The sequence below is a fragment of the Urocitellus parryii genome, chromosome 9 (genome assembly GCF_045843805.1).
Source record: "Urocitellus parryii isolate mUroPar1 chromosome 9, mUroPar1.hap1, whole genome shotgun sequence".
NCBI lineage: Eukaryota > Metazoa > Chordata > Mammalia > Rodentia > Sciuridae > Urocitellus > Urocitellus parryii.
The window spans coordinates 138,503,776-138,522,111 of NC_135539.1; the positions used below are offsets into that span (position 1 = coordinate 138,503,776).

An 18,336-nucleotide genomic window follows, 5' to 3' on the forward strand; every position below is an offset into this window, starting at 1 on the left:
GTTTCAGAGAAGGCAAGTGGACAGGTGGGTCCACAGACAGCAATCAAGTGAGAAAACTCGAAGGCCAGGCTTGCAGTTAACTGGCCCACAAGCCGCTCATACTGGTCAGTCAGTATAGCAGGGAGAAATTAAAACCAAAACCCAAGACAGAGAGAGTCGAGTGGGAAACCAAAGCAGAAACCAGACTCCAGGCTGTTTTCAGGGTGCCAGGACGTGCCTGCTGAGAGCAGGCTGGTTCTGCCTGGGACACAGAGCCCTCTGGGGGGTGTGTGTAACTGAGGGGACACTGTCTTATTTACATGCCAGGACCCCCCGACCTCATCCTCAGGTGCCAGCCACACATTTGCACAGCACTTAAGTGTGACCTGAGACCCACCCTATTCACTGCCATCTGGACCGCCCCCCTGTCCACGCCTCTCCAGACTCCCTGATAGCATGTTAGGACAGCTCCATGTGTGATGTGCGTCTTGCCCACTGCACTCTAACTCCAGGAGGAACCATGTCTCCTCTGCTCTTCACTATTTCCCCAGCACCACACCCACACGGGGACAGGGGCAGGTTTTCCCCAAGTCCTCAGTGAATAAACGAATGTTCCCTAAGTCCCTGCAGAAGCAGCCTGTGTGCAGTGGAGGTGGCAGAGGGCCACAGGATGAGTCCGGCAGAAAGACTCCCGAGGCAGAGGAGAGGCAGCTATGTGAAGAAGCCATCCCTGGCTGACAGCAGCCAAAGGTTGTCCAAGAATCATGCAAACTGGCCAGGTGGCTTCTGTCTGTTTGCCATATCTCCCCCACGCCCAGATGGCCGGGCCAGCACAGTCTGCTGCATATTGGCAGAGAGCGCAGCCCTGCTTCTCTGTGCTTGCTGCCAGTTAGGTCCAGAGCCTCCTGGCTCAGTGGTAATAACCCTTGCTTCCAGAGCATTTGGAACTATCGGGTAGTGAAGGTGGAAAAGACTCGATGGCCCTCTAACCCCAGCCCGCTGGTTCAAGGTCTACCGAAGCAGGAGTAGGCAATGCCACCTTGACTTCAGTAGCATGCTTTTTGAATCCTGCAGTATATCCAGCTGTTTTAGTTTTGGAAACCTCTATAAGCAAAGGGGAAAAACACTTCCCTGAGGAACTCTTTTTAGAAACACTTGAACACTCATGTTGAAGGCCCTATTAGTTTTATTTACTCATTTTCTGTTGAACAGTCCTCATTAGGTGTAGCTCAGGCCTCCCTACTCTGACTGTTAGCATAGCTAAACCCGCAGCAACAGTCATGGGTGCTAAGTGAAGAGGAGTCTCACGGTTTCCTAGGAAGCCGCGGCCAAAGCTTCTCCTTAGTGCTGAATAATAAAGTGAGAACAACTGTGCCCATCAAAATAGGATCATATCTGAAATAACCTAAGTTTCCTCTAAAAGCAGGCTTCTGGATCTTTAAACATCCAGCTGCTCCACCTCAAGGTATCTCTCATGTCAAGTGAAAATACTACTAAACAGATAGTTATGTAAATTCTACTTTTGAACCCAAATTATAAAACGTTCCTTATAATTTGACAGTGGGACCGAGTGGAACTCCATCATTTTTAAGTCTTCTAATCACATGTGTATGTCTTAAGATGTCTTACTGATGCTGAGAGCTCAGACTGCAACCAAGGCTCCTGTGACATCAACCTACACGCAAAACAAGCTCTGCCCTGTGTGCCGAGGTTGTGAACCCACTGCCCTGATGAAAGGTTTGGTCAAAATCAGGGATGAGGAGCTTTCAGAAATCAGCCAGGCAGTTGTTCAACTTAAGAGAAAACAAGTACTTATCACCTACAGCTTCTGGTCTGAGAACTCCAGTTAGAAGGAGCTCAGTCTTCAGTTCGAAGGTATCAATTCTCTCTCTTCTTTTTGTTCCCTGAGAACAGGGAAGGGCAGGGAGGGCCTGAGAGCAAGTAGCATCAGAAATTGAAATGGAGATGTCTTTTTCATTACTAATCTCAGAAATTCTTATTTAAGGAGTTGGAGAGAGATCTTCCTGTCAAAGGGAAACTGACCAGCCTTTGGTGCCTGGTGCCCTGGAGGGTAAAGCCATGACTACAACAATAAGGGTGAAGAATGCTTGGTTTAGAGAAAGTACCTAATAACCTAGGAGTGTGTGTTTATTTCCCATATTGTCTCAGGTACAATCTGCTTTCATGTCTACTAAATGTTTGCCCAAATTTTGCTGTTTGGGTTGAGAGAAGTGATTTTGGTAAGGTGGGACTCCAAAGAAGGGGGAAGGAGGTGAGGCCGGTGTCCTTCTCAGGTGATGGTGCCCTTCTGTGAGGACCAAGGGCAGGACACCTGAATTGTAGGGATGGCTGTTGGATAGGCACATAAACCTCTGCTGGGGCAGAAACTGCAAAATCAGAGGCTAGGAGGAGATAAGCATAAAGAGCAGTTTTATCTTTCATTTAGATAATTGGCTTCAAAATGGAGGATCTAGATTATCACTACTTTTCTGAAAGAGGGAGTCAAGAGGGAAGAAAAAAGGGAGAAAAGGAAGGAATGCTGGAGTCCTTCCTTTAGGGATGGATGTGGTGCCCACACGAGGCAGTCAAGGATTCAATGATGTCAGGAGTGTCCATAATTGCAGCCATTTCAGACTGACCCACAAAAAGGATTCTCTTGGAGGTGAACTGACTTTTAAAATAACATTTATCTGATGATTAAAGCTATGCATATTATTCTCCTACATAACACCCATATCCCATTGCACAGTGTTTTTCCTATCCCATTGGTTCAAAAATTATTCCAAAAAGATATAGGTACACTATCGTTCTCCCACAATACTGAACATGCACTTTATTTCTACTTTTTATTCTTCTAAGTTACACTGTAGTAAACAACAATCAATGCAGTTTTTTTTTTTTTTTACTAAATCGCTACTTTTTAGTATAGCTTTCCAAGATCAAGTATAGTTAGATCAATTTCCTCATTTTTAAATAGTGGACCTAAAATACATGCTTCATGGGCTCATTAAAAAGAGTAAATGAGATAATGCTTATAAATAGCTACATATAGTGGTTAGCACATACTAGGCACTCAGTACAAAATTAATTTTATAAAAGGGATAAAAATAGGAAAATAAGAAGTCAAATTATCACTTTTTGCAGATAATATGATCCTATTCTTAGAAGACATAAAAAAAACTAGAGCTAAAAAACACATTCAGCAAAAATAGGAGGTTATGAAAATCAACATTAAAAAATCCATGGTTTTTCCATGAACCAACAATGAATCTACTGAGAAATAAATCAGGAAAGCAATTTCATTCACAATAGTCTCAAAAAAAATACCTAGGAATAAATCTAACAAGAAGGTGAAAGAACTCCACAATTAAAACTATAGAACTTTGAAGAAAGAAATTGAAGAACACCTCAGAAGATGAAAAGACCTTCCATGTTCATGGACAGGCAGAATTAATATTATTAAAATGTCCATACTACCAAAAGCAATACACAGACTCAATGCAATCCTCATCAAAATACCAATTACCTTCTTCACAGAACCACAACAACAACAACAAACAAAAAAAAAAAAACAGTCCTAAAATTCATAAGAAAAAACGACTGAGAATAGTCAAAGCAATTCTAAGACAAAAGAAGCAACGCTAGAGGCATCATAATACCCGACTTGAAATTATACTACAGAGCAATAGTCACAAAACTGCATGGTACCAGCATAAAAACAGACACATACACAATGGTACAGAATAGAAGACACAGAGAAAAGCCCACACATCTACAAGGAACAGTCATCTGTTCCTTGACAAAGGTACCAAAAGCCATGCACTGGGAAAAAGACAGCCCTTTTTTGGGAGGGGAGGAGGATACCAGGGATTAAACTCAGGGGCACTTAACCACTGAGCCACATCCCCAGACCTTTTAAAATATTTTATTTAGAGACAGCATCTCACTGAGTTGCTTATGGCCTCACTAAATTGCTGAGGCTGGCTTTGAACTCTCCATCCTCCTGCCTCAGCCTCCCAAGCTGCTGGATTATATGTGTGCACTACCGGGCCTGGCTCAAGACAGCCCTTTTAGCAAATGGTGCTGGGAAAACTGATTATTCATATGTAGAAGAATGAGACTAGATCCTTATTTTTTACCCTATCATAAAATTCAACTCAAAGTGTATTAAAGATCTAGGAATTAGATCAGAAACTCTGTAAATCCTAGAAGAAAACATGGGTCAACACTCCAACATATAGGCAGAGGCTACACCTTTCTCAATAGGACCCCTATAGATCAGGAAATAAGGCCAAGACTAGGATGGCATCAAGTTAAAAAGCTTCTGCACAGCAATGGAAATCATTAGGAAAATGAAGAGAGAACCTACAGAATGGGAGAAAATCTTTACTAGCTCCTGGATTAATATCTAGAAATTATAAAGAACTCATATAACTTTACACTCCAAAATCAAATAACCCAATTAATAAATGGGCAAATGAATTAAACAGACACTTTTCAAAAGAAGAAATACAAACGGCCAATGACTATTGAAAAAATGTTCAACACTGTTAGCAGTTAAGGAAATGCCAATCAAAACTACAGAGATTTCATCTCACGAGTCAGAATAATGGTCATCAAGAATACAAATAATAATAAATGCTAGAGAGAATATGGAGAAAAAGTAATACTTTTACATTGTTGGTGGGACAGTAAATTAGTACAACTATTATGAAAATCAATGCGGAGGCTCCTCAAAGGACTAGGCAAGGAACCACCATATGACCCAGATGTGTCACTCCTTGATACTTATCCAGAAGAATTAAAGGCATCATACTATAGAAATAAATGCATACCTGTGTTTACAGCAGCACAATTCACAATAGCCAAATTATGGAAACAGTTGAGGTGTCCATCAATAAAGAAAATATGATACACACACAATAAAGAAAAATGAAATTATGCATTTGCAGGGAAGTGGATAGAATTAGAGACCATTATGTTAAGTGAAATAAGCCAAACTCAGAAGGTCAAGAGTCTCATGTTTTCTCCATGCGTGGAAGCTAGAGAGGGAAAAGAAAAGAAAGGTAGGGGTGGATCTCATGAAAATAAAAGGGAGATCAGTACAGGAAAGGGACCAGGGAGTGGTAAGAGGTGAAGGAGGGAGGGGCAAGTGCTGGGAGCGATATTGGCCAAACTGTACTTCACACTGTGTGCATGAATGAATATGTAACAATGAATCCCACCATTATGTGCAACTATAATGAGCCAATAATAAATATGGAGAGAGAAAAAAATTAAATCTAAAAAATTAATTTTATTATTTGCTTACATCTTATTACAAGACTTAACAGGTATCACCAAATACATTTCTCAAACAACTTTCAAGCTCTCTTCACTTCATTGCGCCCCTCTGAGTTCAATTCCTTACATTTTTTTTTTTCATTTAGCCATCTTAAGAACATTATCAGTGGTCAAAGATTCAACCTGGCAGATTTGGGGGTGAACACTGTTTGGGAAGCTAATACAGAGCCCAGACTAGCACTGCAGTATGTGGACAGGCTGAGGCTGGCCCTGCTGGGACCCTTGCCTTGGTGCTGGGTCTTGGTCACACTTCCCTCATCTCATTTCAATCAACTTCCACATGGAATTTGTGATTAAAAGAACCAAATTTTTTCAAATGGACTACTGTTCTATTTCTATGTCCCAAACAGCATAGTTGTTCTGCTTTGTACCAACTACACCTGGAGGCTAAAGGTGTAGCTCAGTGGTATAGTGCTTGCTCAGCATGCATGAAGCCCTGTGTTTAATCCCCAGCACAGAAAAATAGAAATCAAACTTCCTTTAGTGCTGACCGCCTCCCCTTCCCCGCGCAGCTTCCTTCCTTCCTTATTAGCACCATTTCCTCAATATTTATGTTTATCTCCCACCTTACTATGGTCAAAGCTTTTGAGCTAAAAAATTAGCTGTTTATATGAGGAAAAGATGTGACAGAAACTACTTCTACCAACTTTATTTTTATTCATTTATTTTTGCAGTGCTGGGGATCAAACCTAGTGCTTTGAGCACAAGAGCTCTACCAGTGGGCAACACCACATGTTTCAATTATGAACACATAAGCAGATTATGTTATCAGTGGACTTGTGTTTTAAATACTGTCAATGCAAAGTTAAAGCACAGACAATGACTTTTTCTTTCCTTCAACAGTCTAAGTCTCAATTTTTCTTTTTTTTTTTTTAAGAGAGAGTGAGAGAGGACAGAGAGAGAGAGAGAGAGAGAGAGAGAGAGAGAGAGAGAATTTTTTAATATTTATTTTTTAGTTCTCGACGGACACAACATCTTTGTTGGTATGTGGTGCTGAGGATTGAACCCGGGCCGCACGCATGCCAGGCAAGCGCGCTACCGCTTGAGCCACATCCCCAGCCCTAGTCTCAATTTTTCTAACCCTGCACCATTGGCAATATTTATTTTTTAGAAGTAAAAAAAAAAAAAAAGAGTAAAAATTCTAAGTCTGCACAAGACTGCTTCCACCTTGCCAATCATCTCAGGAAATGCTAGCAGTAGCAACAGGAAGTTCTAATACTGTCAACATTTTGGGAATGAACAAGGGAAGTTATAGCATTAGAGATCTCTTAGCAATAGCGAAGGTTTGTTGAACACGTACTATAAGTGCTTTAGCTTAACTCTCACATCTTCCCTCCAGGGTAGACACTTTTGCACCTACGAGCAGCTAAAGGACTGCCCAGGGTCACATGGTTGGCAAGTCGGGGGTGCCAAGAGATTCACGTGCAGGCTCTCTAGCTCTCAGCCACTAAGATGCCTGCCAATTCGACAATCCAACATTTAATGCTAGCACTTCATGTAAAACTTCACATTTATTATTGGAACAAGTAGCAAGGTGCCTACGATGTCAGGGTGGCAATAGTATACTCTGCTACTCTTTGGTAATTATGTGGGCGCTTTTGGTTTAGAAAAATACTGATAAAGAAAAGAGATGCTAGAGAAATTCAGAGGTATAAAAATCAGTGTCACACATGCCTTTTGGAAATGAGCCACCCATTCTCAAAGGTGAGGGGTTTCCGCTCTCTCCAGTTAGCACGAGCTGCCCTCCCCCCAGCCAGCCACCATCCATCTACCAGGCAGCACACTCAACAACAGCGAGCCTGGGAATGCGGTGAGAACTACCTGGTCCTCCCCCTTGAGGAAGTTACTCTCAGGTCTACCTCATGAGTGACAGATTTACCTGATCCAAGTCATTCCGCAGAGCGATTTTGCTGGTTACCAGTTCATGGGCGAGGTCATCATTCTCCTGCTCCAGCCTCATGCTGGCCTCCTGTAATCTTCGGTTCTCCCTCTGTACAAAAAGAGCAAGAGCCAGAGGTGGGCATGAGTGCCTGCAGGCACCAGCAGAAATGGAAGCAGAAGCAACTGGTGAGGAAAAACAAGCAACACCAACAAAGTGAACTTCCAAAGGTGTAAAAGGAGAAGGCGCAGTGGCACAGGGAGGCGGGCCTCTGCCTGGGCAACAGCAGCGTCTGGCTAGCGGTGCGGCTGCGGAACTCTACCCGGTGCAGCTTGCAACTGTCCTTTACGCCCCCCAGACTGACTCATCATGAAATGTGGACCACAAACAGCAGTGTGTCCAAACATACCCGCGATCCCATGAAGTTCCCACACAGACCTAGAATGCAGACGACAAGCAATTCTTGGACACATGCACAATAACTCCACCCTGGACCTGACGAGAAATGGTAAGACGCAGCAGGGATGACACTAGACATTTCTCCAAATTGTTTTCCAAGATCTGGGTTCAAGATGATTGAGAATATTTAAGAACACTAAATCAAGAGTCTAGATACTTGGGCTTGTGACTTGCTATCAGCTGATATTTTTTATTCTGTGAGTGACAGCACATTGACTTTTCTGAATACAATCTACTTTTGTGTTAGTAACAATAAGAGTCCCCCTAAAAAGTCTTCTAAATATCTATTTTGCTCCTTCAGATTAAAAAGACTCTGGATAAAATAAATTACTAAGCTGGGATCCTTTCCCCCCATTAAAAAATAAAAAAAGTTTTTTCATTTTTTTCTGCTCCCAGAAAAAAATCTGAAGCAAAGTTATATGATGAAAGAACCAAGTGTCTGATGCTTATGAACTAAGGTCTCCCCTTCACTAGAGGTTGTGAGTCTGCTACGTTTATATCTAGTCCCAGAAGAGCAGTTTAGTGCCTTCTACTCTAGAGTGTCAGCACTGCTTTCTTTGCTACTGTTAGCAATTACAATTACAAGCAAGTCAAAACAGAGCTGACAGGAAAGACTTGATGTGACAAAACCAAGTTTAGATTTACACTTCTAACCCCCCCTTTTTTTTCTGCAAGGGAGGTAGAAGCAGACAAAGCACTGATGAGAGGAAAAAACACACACACACAAAGAAAACCAGAAGATAAATATATATTTTAGAAGAGAGTGTTCCACAGTATAATAGAGGGGCAAAGTTAATTCTATTATCTTTAGAACAGTCTGTCATGAGAGCCTAATCATCTCCCCCCTCACCTCCCAAGAAGGGCTAAGAAACAGATGATAAGGGCAAAGTCTGAGGTTGTCATGGAGGCAGAGGATCCATTAAAAGGGAGGGTCAGAAGAAAGATAGGGGAGAAACCTGCTCTTTGCATCTTCTCTTTTTTTCTTTGTTATTTTTTCTTTCTTTCCTTTTTTCTTTTTTTTCCCCTTTCTTTTTATACACTGGGCCAAGGATATTCTACCACTAAGCTACATTCCCTAGCCCTTTTTATTTTTTATTTTGAGACAAGTTCTTGCTAATTTGCTAATACGGCTGGCCTGGAATTTACGATTGATCCTTCTTCATCAGCCTCCTGAGTTGCTGGGATTACAAGCATGTGCCAGTGTACCCAACTTGACTATATCTTTTTCTTTGGAAAAAAAAAATAGACTAAGATAGTTGGGGGATATCAGAAAATTCTTGAAAAAGATATCTACTAAACATAAAAAAAAGGAAATAATCCCAAATCACTTAAATACTCTTAAGTGGCAAAATTTCACTTATATCTGAGGAAATGCTTATTACCTTGTAGAGGGAAAAAAGACAAATAATGAGAAAATCATTCGGGCCACTGAACCACATGCCTAACCCTTTTTATTTTATTCTTTAATTTTTTTTTAGTTGTAAATGGGCACAATATCTTTATTTTATTCATTTATTTTTATGTGGTGATGAGGATCAAACCCAGTGCCTCACGTGTGCGAGGCAAGCGCTCTACCACTGAGCCACAAGCCCAGCCCACCTTTTTATTTTTTATATTGAGACAGGGTCTCACTAAACTGCTGAGGCTGGCTTTGAACTTGCAATCTTCCTGCCTCAGCCTACCGAATTGCTGGGATTACAGGCATGTGCCACCACGGCCAGCTAGAAAATCCCATTTGTTTAACAATATAAAAAGAAATTTTAACTGTGGGCAGTAGATTATTTTCATTATTGTCTTTGTCCTTTTAAAAAGAAAGTTTCCAAGTTTTCTTGGAACATATAATAAATTTGTAATAGGATTTTTAAAAGTTTTGTTTTTTAAAAAAGGGGAAATTTAGAATTTAAATTCCATCTAAAAGGATAAAACTTTGTTTTAAGTCCATTCCTGTTATAAGGTCATACCCCATCTGAAATACTGGATCTCCTTTGTGAGGGAGGCACAGTGTAACCCTTTCCCCAGCTATTTCTGAAGAGACAGTTATTTGTATTTGTAGGGGCAACTCGTACTCATCTAATTCTGTCTGTTCCCTCAACCCACACAGGGTCCATGCTACTAAAGCAGCATAAACGTAGGAACTAATCTGTGTATCCAGGGGACACAGCCAGAGTTTCTATAGTCAAACGTTGGGCAAGCCAAAGGAACTCAATTTCTCACAGGTTCTTGAGAGCTAATATTTATTTCTGATGTATCTTTATTTCTGAACTTATACACTTGTAGAACACTTAGATTTTAAAAACATGTTTCAAAACTTTTAATAAATTTCCTTCTTGACAGAAGAGCAGCAACACCCAGCACAATTTCAACACAACGGATTTCACAACGCAGACTGCTTACGGGGGAAGAGATTTTTCTCAGTTCTCAATAAATCCCTCAAGAAATCAAGATAAGACGACTTCAAAACCTAATCCTGAGATGAGTGCCTCACTCCTACCAAAACTGTACTGTAGAACTCCACCTCAGAAACGCTTCCTCTATTACGTAACTAGGTTAATCTGGCACAGGTGAAAATGTTGCAGCTACCAGTTTTTCAGGCTACAGTAATATGCTTAGAATTGAGTTAAATCATCTCCAGGTAAATTCACATGATGTTTGTGGGAAAGCACTATGTTCAAGTATTTTAAAAATGTACCAGGGAGCTACTTCATTATTGGTTAGAGATCAACATTTGATAAACTATGTATTACAGAGGAAAGAAGTGAGTTCCGCCGAAATTCTAACTGCAACTTCTCACTACAAGGACTACTGCAGCTTCAGCCTTGCGAGACCCACAGCTGAAGACACAGGTGTGGGTGGGAAAGACCGGGAGAAAGTGAGGGGCTAAAAAGCAGAAGAGCCTGGGGCGCACCTACTGGCTTTTGCTTTAGCAAGAAGCTTCTGGTTGGTGTTTGCAAAGCAAGCAGCAGGGTGGGAGGTGTCAGGATGCCTGCTCTGACTCACAGACAGGTGGGAAAGCAAGCTACAGGGCCAAAGTGCAGTATTCTCCTCCAAAGTACAAGCCTAGGGTGGCCAGGGGTTCTCACATGTTTGGTGCTACAGATGCCTACTGAGTGCTACAAAGAGATGCTGCCACCCATATGGAGAATTTCAACAAAGAACCTGCCCCTGTGTTATCAAGGGGCAGCAGAAATTACACCACTCAGCTGGCTTTTCCAGCCCTTACCAAGAGCTGAAACAGTTTTCAGAACTGAATGATTTCAGAAAAAGTTTGCCTTTCCACTGGAATGAAGAAGTTAAGTTAGGTTTGATGGGCCTGGAAAAGGCAATATGTTCATTTTGAATGTTGGTGAAGTCCGCCCAGGAGAGACTTCAGTTCAGCCCAGATAATCTGTGTCACCTTGGAGTTGTTGACAGGCTGCACGTTTACAAAAGCAGATGTGCTGAAGGCCCAGACTGTAAGCAAAACAGGCGGACTGTTCCCCTGGCCTTTCAGAAGAGTGCAGGAGATGTTGTTTACATAATCCTTAAAACTGGCCTCACGCTGTCTGAAACAAACTCCATCTCACACAAATTACACTATTCCCACAGAAGGTAGACTTTCCTCAAGAGTTCCTCCCCTCTTACATAGGAAATGCACAGCTGGGAAAGTTTGTTTAGTAACTTTTGGGAGGAGGATACTGCATTTTTCAAAGAGACAGACGCTGATACAGACACACATAGATTAAAAACTTACCTCCTCAAAAGTCATAGACCAACTACCGTTTTCAATCATAGGTACAAAGACAATCGAAAAAAAAGGAATATCCAATGAAATCACACACCTACTAATACATACAGGAAATGACAGTAACAAAAGACACTTGTTAATGCTATTTTTTCTTAGAGTCGTATGCTCTAAGTTCCCGCTGCGAACATTCGATGGAATAAAGTATGCTAGAGGCAGCCAAGTGGCAAGTCTCAACCCAGGAAGGCTCTACTTGCAAACTCCTCCCTCCCCACACTGCTATTTGCAGCTCTTATGACTGATGAAGACGCTGGCTGCAGAAGTATGAGCAACTACAGGGTGAGCTGTGGATATTGTTATTAATGCTGGCAGGAGGAACGTCCCTCTATGACAAGGTCAGCAGCCTTGCAAAATAGTTCATCTTCAGGCAAAAGAATGAAATTGCTGAGCAGGGAAATCCAAAAGAAAAACTGATTCCAGTTCTCATTTGTTTCTGGAGGCTGAAGCCGGCATAAAGCAGTCCAAAGGAGGGTGAAATCATTTACTCCAAGATGAGAAACCAGAGAAATGTGAACTGGCAATCAGCAGAAAATAAACTAAGCGCTAGGGGAAAAAATGACGGGGAAGGAGGTGGCTACATAAACCCTGGCTCAATATTTTGGGTGTGTTGTCTGCTGCTATGATGAATTCTTGGCTCATGCTTTTATAAAGACATATAAGGGTCAGGAAAAAAATGTTTTTCTAAAAGACCCAGTACAACTTAATTAGCAACAACACACGCAATGCATCCATGCTTTCTTTTGGATACCTCTTTTAAAAGAGTTGATAATCATTTTTAAATTTTCAGCATACAATTACAAAGACAAATGTCCACAGATGAAATGTTCAAATGTCTATATTGCGTGTAAATGGAGATCTGAGGAGAAAATCTGGTATCTGAAACTGTTTAATGCTTTCACTTCTTTCTCATCACATCCAATTTTATCTTTCTGGTGGAGACTTTAAAAAATTTAAATGTCAAACTAAAAACAAAATCTTTTTGGTGATAACTGACAGTTGGCAGACCAGACTGCATTTCTCTTAGCATTAAAATAAAAAAAAAAAAATCTTAAATGATACTCTGGCACAGGTTCAATGAACTTTTTTTTTCCTTTTTAGTTGTTGATAGACATTTATTTTATTTATTTATATGCGGTGCTGAGAATCAAACCCAGTACCTCACACATGCTAGGTAAGTGCTTCACCACTGAGCTACAACCCCAGCCCCTGGGGTCAGTAAACTTTTAATGTGAATAGCCAGAGAGTAAATATTTCAGCTTTGCAGGTCACACATCTGTGTTGAAATCACTCAGCTCTACCATAGTCATTTTTAATGCAGCCCTAGGCAATAAGTAAACAAAAAGATGTGGCTGTGTTCCAATAAAACTTTATTTATAAAAACCACGCAGGCTGTTACTTGTGGATCTCTGCTCTTCTTTAGCATACCAACAAGTATTGCAGATGAGGTAGAGATGGATGATGGGTGGGGAGGGGAGGGGGGATAGTAGGGGATAGGAAAGGTAGCAGAATACAACAGTCACTAATATGCCATTATGTAAAAATGTGAGTGTGTAACCGATGTGATTCTGCAATTTGTATTTGGGGTAAAAATGGGAGTTCATAACCCAATTGAGTCAAATGTATGAAAGATGATATATCATGAGCTTTGTAATGTTTTGAACAACCAATTAAAAAATTAAAAAAAATAGGTTACAGAAGATGTAGAAACATATTAGTGTCATATTTTCTCAGGTTAACAGGAAACAAAACTTTCTAAAAATTAAAGAGAATATCTGGAGGATTCTGAAGATCATCAAGAAACACACTCGGAAATTCAGGTGCTTGGCACTTACACCTCCCTCAGGGCTGGACCAAGCCAGTCAGAACACCAGAGCACAGAAGCCTCAGTTCCTTGCTAGCTACTGTGCTTGAGAAGCCCCCAGGGCTCTAGCTGTGGTCTCCAAGGTCCTACAACAATAAGCTCAATGTTATGCAGGTCAAAAAGAAAGTGGCAGCCTTCCCAAATAGACCATTAGTTATCACAAGCAACTTGTGTCCATTACTATTCATTAAAACACATATGTCCTAAACTAAATATTTCTGAAAGCCAGTAACAGTGTCCTTTCATGAGAAAATGATAAAATGTAAGCTTTCACTGGCAGAACAACATTTTTCAACATGGATTCGCTTATCTTGACTTCCATGAGTAAGGAAAGACCCAACACAGAGGGAGGAAAGTACCTATAAACAAAAGAGTTTATAGGTAAGAAATTTACTACAATTTAAACATGTTCATTTGTTCAAGTTTTTAAAATGTGATAATTGCTCTAAATCATTTTAATAAATATATGAAAATGGCAAATAATATAATTAAGTTTTATGTCACTATTTTGTATGATTTTTTACTATGTATAATTTAAAAAGCTTTAAAAATTATACATAGTAACATTGCTCTACAAAAATTAGTAAAGTGCCCCTAGTTCAGTCCTTTGTATTGTGGAAAGAAGGAAGGAGGAGAAGAAAAGAAAATACTATCTGTATCTCAAACTCAAGAGAGTTGAGCTTTCCAGACTCTGTAGGATTTTCCCATCCAGAAAATGTAACCTTGACTATGCTCTTGGGAGATTCACTGAACTTAATTAAATTACTTAGCTGCATTTTCAAGGCTTGCCCCCATTTGTGAGTAGTTCTCTAATTAAAAGGAAGAGCATATGCACGAAGTCTTATGTCCCTAGAAACCACCTTTCCCCACAATAACATTTCATTTCACTGCTGGGCATAGTGGCGCATGCCTGTAATCCCAGCAGCTCAGGAGGCTGAGGAAGGAGAGAAGAATCTAGAGTTCAAAGCCAGCCTCAGCAAAAGTGAGACCCTGTCTCTAACTAAAATACAAAATAGAGCTGGGGATGTGGCTCAGCGGGTGAGTTGCCCTGAGTTTAATCCCTGGTACTCCACCCCTGTGGCTGGGAGGGGCACCCCCCAAAACAAAACAAAAACATTTCACTACCTTAAGATAGAAACAGTATTTTGATTCTGAAATGGGTGTTTGCTAGGGGCTTGGTTACTAATTTTTAAAATGTTCTAAAGTAATTATACCTATCCATAAACATGTTTTCTGGGGAGTTGTGCAAAAGTGGAAATGTACTTGATGCATTTCTATAGCTATATCCACACCCCACATTCCACCTCATTAGAGATCAATCAAGAAATTCACAAATCAAAATACTGGAGTAGATAAAGACTATTCCACAAATTGAGCCAGCCCCAAGTTAAGAAGGATGTTAAAAACGATTTAAAATATTCTATATTCCTTTCTGTCTTTTGAATCTTGTCATGAAATGAACCAGAAAGAGAACCCTGAAGCAGGCGATGTGGGGTTCACTGAGGTCACATACAAACTGATGCCAGACAGGCAGTGCAGGATGTGTGGGTGTCACCTATTCACATGACTCTGTGCATATGTATGTGCAGGCACTGCGAATATTATATCTAGAAATTAAAAAGCATCACTAAAAATGAATATACCACCCATTTGTGTTGGTCTTTCCCCTACACATGGGGTTGATGATCATTAATTAGCTCAGATTCTGACAAGAAGGCCTCCCTCCCCCAGTGTGGCTTCTACATAGGTACATCTGGTGTGACTTGGGGTCCATAAAAAGGAAGATGGTAGACTAGAACATTTAGCTTGGGTTTGTTTTTCCTTTGGTGGAGGGCTGTAATTTACCTACCATAAAACCATGCTCTTAAAATGTACAATTTAGTGGCTTTAGGATATTCACAAAATTGTGTGACCATTATCACTGCCTAAACTCAGAACATTTTTCATCATGATTATGGTTTTAGAATTTAAATTTATACTAACATTATTTTATTGTATTTTTTTGTCCGAGATTGAAGTGTTGGATAAAAATGAGAATGGCTAGGTAACTCGAAAAAGTAAATATTTGCATATGTCATAAAAATATGCACAAGCACTTGCTTAGACGGACACAGCAAGAAGTGTGACTGCAATTCTAAGGGCCATCTCTGATTCAAATTCTGCCTTTTCTGCCATACTTTTTTTTTTTTTTTTTAAAAACACAGGGTCTTGATAAGTTGTCCAGGCTGGTCTTAAATTTGTGAGCACAGGTGATCCTCATGCTTCAACTTCCCAAGTAGCTGGGACTCCAGGTGTGTACTGCCATGCCCGGTTACAAGAGCACTTTGATGTATGCTACCAAGACCATGAGAAATAGCATCATCTGAAATACCTCTGTTGTATGACATTTCCGGGCATTTAAAAAGTAAAAATTGAAAGAAGTAGGAAAATAAATTTAAAAAAAAAATAAATAAATAAATAAAAAAGTAAAAATTCCCACTGTCTTCCAAACTCTGTTGCCATATGGCAAACTAGGGGTAGATGTGGCATTTTAAGCAGTGTGGGTTCCAAAGTTTGGGAGGAGTGGATACTGAACTGATGCAAAATTCTCACTCAATGCCTTAAAAGATCTTTCCTGGTTATTATTTTTTTTAAATATCTTAATTTATTTATTTAATATGGTGCTGAGAATTGAACCCAGTGCCTCACACATGCTCAGCAGGCAATCTACCACTGAGCCACAACCCCAGCACACCCCCCACATTATTCTTAAAGCACTTACTTAAACTGGGTTCCTAGTCCAAAATCTAAAAATTATAAAGTGTTCATTATCAGCACAGAGATCTTATTCTTGACAAGATTAAGTATTATAAAGGTATTTTCTAAAATACTTCACTACTTTAATTAAAATAATTATGATTAGTCTCTTTTTTTTTAATTTTTGATATTCTGGATTGAACCCAGGGATTTACACACTTTACACTTTACATGCAAGTAAGCACTCCTCTACTAGGCTACATCCCCTATCTTACAATTAGCATCTTAAACTAGATGTTAATCATCTCAAGGACCAAATCTGTTGATGGTTGGAAACTATCTTGTCAAATGTGTTGTCAACTATATTGAAAATGGAATTATAATTACCGCGCCCATCACCAGACAAATGCCTGGATGTCGTTGAAAACACTGAGAGATGCTACCCTAGATAATATAGTGAGAAGCTATTACAATCATCCAAAAGGAACAATTACTGAGGTTATCTGATATGTGCAAATAAGACACTACAACACTTGAATTTAAAATATTTGCATTCAAAACAAAACCATAGTTTAATTTTTTCAATGAAAGTTTAGTCCTTCAATGAAAAATATACCGATAATCCTACATGTTATAGGCACTTTTTAAAAATAACACACATTTTACTATTTATTTATACATACCTGCTTTGACAAAAGAAAGAAAAACATGGTAACAGTTCAGTCCTAGCCTGTTTTTAAAAGTACAAGGCTGGGTTTTCATTTTCCTCTTTTACTTTAAAGCACTCTTCAGATTTTTTTTCATAATGATGGTGGCATTAAGGAAGTTAAAACTATATAAGCAGTAGTAGGGTTTCATTCTGGATCTACCATTACTACCTTCAAAACTTTTTACAGTAGAGTGTTACAGGACCAACATTAAAATTGGACTTATTGTGGAACAATGGAAGTAGCTTTAGCTCTTATCTGGTGGTAGTTATCTGTCGTAGCTCTATGTGGGATTTTATTCGCAGTTCCTGAGCCAGTTCTATAAGCAAGGGGAGAAGCATACTGACTGGTGGTAGGTTATTCAGTAGCAATACCTGGGAGAAACAGAGGAAGATCCATGAGGGACTGGAGGGGCAGACCAATGTGAGGTTATGTTATTTCAGTAATTCTTGGATAACTTGTAGTAGTAGTCTTCATAAGCTAATAATAACCAAGTTTACTGAACACTAACCCTGTGCCGAGTACTTAACACACAACATCCCTCAACCTCGCACAAATCCATCAAGAAACTATGTGCACTCTACACATTTAACAGATGTGAAAAAGGTTCAATAACTAGTCCAAGATGCTGAATAGCAGCATAGATTCTAAAATCTCCAATTAGGTTTCCAAATCCTGTGTCCTTTCTCTCAAGAGCCACAATTTCAATTCAGGTCTTCTGACTACAAAATCCATACACTCCTTCCACCCTGCTCCTCTGCACACATTCCACACGGTTCAGTTCAGCAACACAGTGAAGATGCTCTGTGTGACTGTGCTGCCCACATAAAGGCAACTCTAGTTACCACAGTGGAAGCCATCCCACTCTGGGTGATTTCATTAACAAGGCTACCATAATACTTCTCTTGGCAGGACATTTTGGCATTAGTGGGGTAATGAGAGGGAGGGACTTGTGCATCTGCATGAGTCTGAAGAATTAAGACAAACATGTTTCACTTGGAAAAGCTAAGTTGGCAATCAGTATTTCCCAACACTATTCAGGGACCAGTGTTGCTAATTACTATTGTGATCACAAATGGCCTAATTAAAAAAAAAAAAAACAATTAAGAAATTAAAATAAAATCACTTTGATTCTAAGACTGCATACTGGGTCAAATGTCACCATTACCCATGAATTTGTTTATAGAAGTAAACGTTGCAACAAACTCCATTACTGGGCTTGATGTACCTTTGTGGTTTTTTATTTTTCCTTCCAAGTAAGTCTGTCTTTTTAACATTTGCTACAGGCAGAAATAAGTTTGAAACATCCTTGTGCCAGTCTTGCAACGGTTCACCTTCTAAAAGTCTCTGAGGAAGTGATCATGCACAGCTAAAACAGTACTTTGCCATTTTCCTTTTTTTCTCATTTTTGAAAGTAGAAAGCCACTTTCTCTTTTTCTTTTTCCCTTTCTCTCAGCTTCTTATGAAGATTCCCAGTATAAATGCAACAGCTGGAGTTACCTACAAATATACAAACTGAGAGAAAAGAAATATTATGGTTGGCTACTTGGGAGTCTCCAGAAACGAAGACACACCTGGACAGTCAGCATGA

At 39.9% G+C, this 18,336-nt stretch overlaps 1 protein-coding gene across 8 annotated transcripts in view; it reads right to left on the bottom strand.

Annotated features, from left to right (window-relative positions):
* Nucleotides 1–18,336, bottom strand: part of Rabgap1l (RAB GTPase activating protein 1 like) — a 628,203-nt gene that overhangs the window by 15,400 nt on the left and 594,467 nt on the right. For 6 of the 8 annotated variants that reach the window (XM_077803024.1, XM_077803022.1, XM_077803023.1 and 3 more), the window contains one exon: nucleotides 7,202–7,312. In XM_077803024.1, coding sequence (XP_077659150.1) covers nucleotides 7,202–7,312 — 111 coding nt within the window. Of the gene's footprint in view, nucleotides 1–7,201; nucleotides 7,313–11,390; nucleotides 11,746–16,642; nucleotides 18,261–18,336 lie in introns of those variants that run through there. The other 2 variants (XM_026388442.2, XM_026388437.2) reach the window with 2 other exon arrangements.